The 6634-nt window shown below is 36.0% G+C and overlaps 1 protein-coding gene across 1 annotated transcript; it reads left to right on the top strand.

Annotated features, from left to right (window-relative positions):
- The first annotated feature begins 1160 nt into the window (after positions 1–1160).
- LOC128177542 (sodium-dependent phosphate transport protein 2B-like) lies at positions 1161–5889 on the top strand. The gene is made up of 8 exons (XM_052844279.1): positions 1161–1276; positions 1416–1488; positions 1656–1784; positions 2363–2506; positions 2800–2991; positions 3303–3421; positions 3541–3682; positions 3856–5889. Exons 1-8 carry the CDS (start codon positions 1190–1192, stop codon positions 4752–4754), a joined length of 1785 nt encoding a protein of 594 aa, XP_052700239.1. The 5' UTR covers positions 1161–1189; the 3' UTR covers positions 4755–5889.
- The last annotated feature ends 745 nt before the right edge of the window (positions 5890–6634 follow it).

The following is a 6634-nucleotide window of genomic DNA, read 5'->3' as shown; positions in this document are numbered from 1 at the left end:
AAAAACGACACACACACACACACACACACACACACACACACACACATAAAATCAAAAAACAAAAAATTTACATTATGGACAATATGTATCATTATGTTTATCAAATACTAGGGCATCTATTTACAAACTGCCTTTTTATTTAAAAAATTGTTATTCAAAATGATCAAATACATATATATTCTGTTCAACTTTATAAGTACTAATATACATACTTTTCTTAATCATAATTTTTCCTCATTTAAAACATATTGATGTGATTATTTTGCTTATTAAAAAATAATGGCCACGAAAGCCAATACGAAAAAACTGCATTCAAGTGCAAATAGGTCAATCAAATGCATCTAATTTTAGAGATATTTTTGAAGTATGTTTTGTCTACAAAATTCAATGATATATTTTTCAAGAAATTCTTGATACAACCACATCAAGGAGTGATATACCATAATGAACAGTTTAATTGCATAAAATTTTAGTTAAACTTCGTAAAGTGAGTGGGCAAAACGAAGACAGTTCTTTCTTTCATTTTGGCGGTATGGTTTTAGCCGCGACATTTGGGTCAGTTGATTGCATGATTTACCTGGCCATTCTTTGGCCTTGATAGTCTAAATGACCTTTATGTGGTCAAGAGGACTTCACGTTATTAACAAAAAAATTAAAGAAAATAGTGATTGCGGTCAAGAGACTTCACTTTATTAACTAAACAAAAAAATTAAAATGATGGTAACTCTATCCTCCTAACACAAGACATTTAGTGATTAAATATTCATAAAGATTGAAATTAAATAGATTCTTTGTTAGTACTCGTACGTCATGAAACTTTTGAAATTAAACAATTCACAACGAAGGGTGGGGGTCAAAAGTCCAATATACCTCGATACATGTAAAATGTATAGTTTAGGCTTTTATTATACATATAACATATTTTGGCACGCATATACAAATGTCCTTTTATTTTGAATAATGTTTTTAAAAATCGTGTTTTCATAGCTTTTTCATACATTCTGAAACTTTGTGCTCCGAATGTAACCTTTGACGTTTGGATTTGCAAATAAAATCAACCAGACTAAACATTAGTATACGAGTGGTTGACATTCTAAATTTGTAATCTTTACAATGCGTTATCTTATAAATGTATTCGGCAATATATGTGAATCGTTGACACGAAAGAAGTAGTTTCCAAACAAGCAAGATGTCGTCGCACGCGGGTGGAGACGCGCTGCTTGTCCACACCGCGTCATTACATACCGCCAATGTGGAGGAAAACGCGTCGCATTTAGTAAAGCATCTCATTTACCTTTCATTTATTGCGTGAAATTAAGCGACGCATTTTTGTTTTGGTTGCACGTTTAGACCACGTGAATTGAGTGTCCTTGTGGTAAGATAAAATTTGTTTATGAATCAAAATTTCTCTACAGATTGAGAAGACCTCATCCCAAGAGGATCCGTGGGCATGCCCCGAACTTAAAGACACGGGGACACCTTGGACAGGTATGGTTGTGAAATTTGAAACAACCCCGATTGCAAATCGCCAGAAAATTTAAAAGAAAACAATAAATACGATAAACAGTTTTCAAACTATATACACAGAATTACACACGTTAAGCAGTTATATTGCTATTTTTTGTAACCTTGGTTGGACTATTTCTTTACCGCAGACTTGGACACCAAAGGGAAGGCACTCCGTGGTACGTGGGCCTTTACACGGATAATTCTAATATTCATAAGCCTCTACTTTTTCGTTTGTTCTTTGGACTTCCTTAGCTCGGCCTTTAGACTGCTCGGAGGTAAACACATTGACATTGAAATATCAGTATCTTCTGTTTTTACCTAATCACAGAAACAAAAACAAAAAAGTTATAATTTCTCATGAACTTTTTGATAAAATAACAGTTTTAGTTGTTTATAACACTGTATACCTTGAACTTTATAATCTGTTTATAAAAATGTCAAATTCGACATATAATCGATTTGAGATCGATTATAAATGACATAAAACGAAGGCGGAAAAATCGCATCGAATTGACATTTCCCCCCGTATTTTTCAAAAGAATAAAGTTCCCATAACAGAAATGACAATCAATTGAAATTGAGGGGCTTTTTTGCTTCTACTGGCAATTCCTTACCTAATTTGATGATAGTTAAATGTATATCGGTGTTTCATATCAAACAGTTTTGGCATTTCATATATGTTTTTGTGGCATTGAAAATAAAATTCAAGCTAAAGCCCTTTGGGTTTTTTTCATGGGTTAAAAAAAGTACAGTACTAAAAAGACTAGCAAAAACAAACGATGACATTTAGATCAATTTAAAGATTTTCAAATCCAAGAAATAAGCTATTGAAAATCTTGTTTGTTCTTTGAAGGTAAGACGGCTGGTCGTGTGTTCCAGGACAGTGAGCTGGTCCGTAACCCTGTGTGTGGGGTGATGATAGGCCTGCTGTCTACAGTGCTGGTCCAGAGCTCCTCCACCACCACCTCCATTGTAGTCAGCATGGTGGCAGCCGACAGTGAGTGGACGCCTGCTGCTCAGTTCACAGTGAAATAAACAGCAAAACACAAACTCATGCGCGGATCTAGAGAGGGGGAAGGGGTCTGGGACTACGGGCATCCTCATCGTAGAATTTTCAAAGTTACCAGAGTTAACTCCCCTTTTATTATATACTTGTCAGAAAAGCTTTGACTTAAGGAAAAATATTAAAAGACTTCTTTGGGGGAGGAGTGAGTTGGTTAAAGGCGAGGGACCCCCAGTAAAAAAATCCTTGATCTGCGTCTGCAAACTAGTATGATTCTTTTCTTCCAGTTCTAACGGTGAAACTTTCCATTCCCATAATCATGGGTGCCAACATAGGGACATCCGTGACCAACACCCTGGTTTCCATGGGGGAGATAACTCATCGTAACGACTTCCGGCGGGCGTTTGCAGGAGCCACAGTCCACGACATGTTTAACTGGCTGTCAGTTATTGTGCTGCTCCCCCTGGAGGTGGCCACGGGTCAGTACCGTCTTACAGTGTTACAATAGACCACCATCTTAGCAAGACAAGTGTTTTTCGGTCCACTCTGCTACCCGGACTTATGGGAAGCAGAGTCGCCATCTTGCTCGTCGGGTTTATGGGGGCGGAGTGGTCCGAAAACCTTTGGCTTGTGAAGTTGTAAGGCCTTTATACGAAGGATTATTAAAGCGTTGGTGACGATGCGCTACCATGCTGTTATTTACGCTTTAAAACATCTTTGAAATAGGGATACTATGGCATCACCACATTTTCTACATCTTTATACTAGTATTGTCACAGTTTCTTTTTAGACTATCTTTATCGTCTGACCGGTACCATTGTCGAGAACATGCGGCTGGAAACGTCACAAGACGCCAACAAGGATTTGTTGAAAGCAGTGACAAAACCCTTTACCGAACTTATAATACAGGCAAGACATTGCGGAAGTTGCACAATACTATATACACGTGCCCGTACAGTATATTTGAATTGTGAACAACTTTTTATAAATTGCATGGTCATTCTAAGATACTAAGTTATAAACTTTAGATAGATTCCAAGAAGATTGGTTTGATAGCAAAAGAAGGAGATAAGGACTACAGCTTGCTGAAGACGTGTTGTCTGTCCAAGACAACTACCACTCCCAATGAAACGGGATACAACTTTACCAAAACCGATTGTCTCAAGAAATGTTAAGTAAACTGTCATAATTTCGCGAACATTTCAAAGGCGTTTTTTTTTACTAATGTTGAAATAGCCGTTTTAAAAGAAATGAACGTTTGCCTCACTTTTACCAAATGTCATTGAAAATAACAACAACATATACCTCAACAACTATTGAAATTTTATCATATCTTTTATCAGGTACCCATCTGTTTGTTGACTCAGGACTGACAGATTCTGTGATAGGAACAATCATGTTGATTGCCTCTCTAATTCTCTTGTGTGTTTGTCTCTTCGCAATAGTCAAGTTGCTAAACTCTCTCCTGCAAGGAAACATCCGAAAGTTTATTAAAAAGTTCATTAATTACAATTTCCCGGGGAAAGCAGCTTACTTTACCGGATACATCGCCATTTTGATCGGAATGGGATTTACAATATTACTCCAGTCTAGTTCCATTTTTACCTCGACCTTGACCCCTTTAGTAGGCATTGGGGTCGTTAGCATAGACCGAATGTACCCCTTGTCTATTGGCTCCAACATTGGAACAACAACAACAGGAATACTTGCAGCACTTGCCACAGACACACAAAATGGAACTCGACAACTTCAAAACTCTCTCCGCATTGCGATGTGCCATCTGTTTTTCAACCTTTCAGCCATATGCCTATGGTATCCCATTCCATTCATGAGATTCCCGATACGTATGTCTAAATTCCTTGGCAACACAACAGCAAAGTACCGCTGGTTTGCGCTGTTCTATCTGCTCATGGCATTTTTCCTCCTCCCCCTCGCTGTGTTCGGGCTGTCACAAGCAGGCTGGGAAATTCTGACTGCTGTTGGGACAACCTTCCTTTGCCTAATTTTAAGTATATGTATTATTAAGATTCTTCAGATGAAGAGGCCCCAGTGGCTACCCAAAAAGCTTCGAGACTGGAAGTTTTTACCCATTTATTTTCGCTCACTAGAGCCGCTGGATCGACTGTTTAAACACATGTTTGGTTTCTGCAAGGTATGTCACCACCATCACCATCATCATCATCATGAGGAAGAAGAGAAAATGGCGGGGAATGCAGAGGAAAAAGAAAGCTCGATGTTGTAATCATTAAATACATTCATTGGTAATAGTTTTAATAAACACTAATCACAGATTTATTTTCTACCAAGTTCTTATCTCATTGTCGTTCCTTATGAAAACAATGGAAATGTTATATGGGGTCTTTCAGTTTGATAATTGGAAAAAAATTTCCGACTTCCTTGGTGTGAAACGCCTTTTCTTGTCATTTTTTTTTTATCATGTTTTGATTGAACGTTGTCTGTAAAATGTTTATGACAAACCTGTTAGAGCCTCATTATAAGCTTACGTAACCACTTTAAACAGACATCATCCAAAACTCAAACATCACCAAAAACAAATAAAACTGCGTTCATTTTTTGAACGGAGGAGCCATCGTTGCCAACAAAGTAAACTCGGGGTGTTGCTTGTTTTCTTCAAACAGCGATGTTTGTTGTTCTTGATTATGTTTCTCGTAGAAAATAAAATAAGATTTTTCGTAATACATGTAAATCAAAAATAACTTTCTTAATTCTTTAGCCTTCCAAACTCCCTTTGGAGTTAGGCATTTTCAAACATTCTATATACATATATATAGCTAGTGATACAAACCGATGAGCACTTTCCTTAAGTGGTTCTGTTGTAAACAAAATTGAAAGATTTGAAAGATTTTTCTTTAAATAGTTGCCCTTTTTAAACCAGATATTTAATTCAGATATGTGAGCAAATAGGTACTCAGCCGGAAAACGCTGATGAAAATGATAAAAAGACCGGTTTACTTCGTTCACGTGAAACCCACGTGCACACTCGTGGAATAAACTGACAATTCGGTTAACAGGTTAATGGTCAATGTTTATAAACATTTACTCTTGGCAATCACTGTATAGTTAAAATTTCTATTGAAATAAATTTTTTACGTCATTTTGTTCCCTTTTTTTCTTTACAGTTCGGTTTTTTACGTCATTTTGTTCCCTTTTTTTCTTTACAGTTCGATTACATCAGTATTCGTGTCCTTATTTTTCTTCATTTTACCTACACTATAATACAGGTATAATAATAATGATAAAAGTTAAGGAACTCGTATAGCTACATACTGAATTTTATGATACATGTAGCATGCACCTGTATTAACATAGTGTACAATTATTGTTGCATAGATTCCTTTAACATGTACATTATAAGCATAAAAGCATTTAGTACGCGTGATATAAGGAAATTCGTCCAGAATACGAGCCCCCCCCCCCCCCCCCCCCGGTTGATTTTTTTCATTTTTTTTTTCATCACAGTTTGGATAGATATCTATTGCTAGAGTAAGGGTTTTAACATGTCATTAAACAACTAATGGTGAAATAATTTGGGTATTCAATAATAAAGACATGTACTTGGTACACTGTATATCGCAGTTATAAAGTTCTTTTTAAAACGTAAAATAACGTTAACAGCATTTAATGTTAAATTGTTAACTTATATCAATAATTACTTGTCATAAATAAAGACGTTCAACTCCTGACATTCTGGCAAAATGTTCCAGATAATGAACATCAAAATCTCATGAGAAGCAATCTCAACTGCATGTATTATGCACCTTTATTGAGCAAGTCAGGGTTACAATGTAACATTCTGAAATGAACATTTTCCCATAATACAGGTGATGTATACATACATGTACAGACACTCTTACTGTGTTAGCAAATACACTACCGATAAATTTACTAGCTCTTGTAACAGTTGTAGAATTTTAATGAACTAAAAAGATTGTGCATACACATGCTATTAAATTTGTAAAGTTTCTTTTGAATGGTTGTAATGAATTTTTTTTTTTTGTAAAGATCTCTTCTCCTTTTTATTGTACTATGAAATATACATCACTCCATTCAGTTTATGGTCAGTCAATATCTAACATTCCATGATTACATGCAACTTGTGCT

The sequence above is a fragment of the Crassostrea angulata genome, chromosome 3, assembly GCF_025612915.1.
Source record: "Crassostrea angulata isolate pt1a10 chromosome 3, ASM2561291v2, whole genome shotgun sequence".
In the NCBI taxonomy this organism is placed as follows: Eukaryota; Metazoa; Mollusca; class Bivalvia; order Ostreida; family Ostreidae; genus Magallana; species Magallana angulata.
The sequence above is the reverse complement of the archived record's forward strand: the minus strand, read 5'-3'. Positions and strand labels throughout refer to the sequence as shown.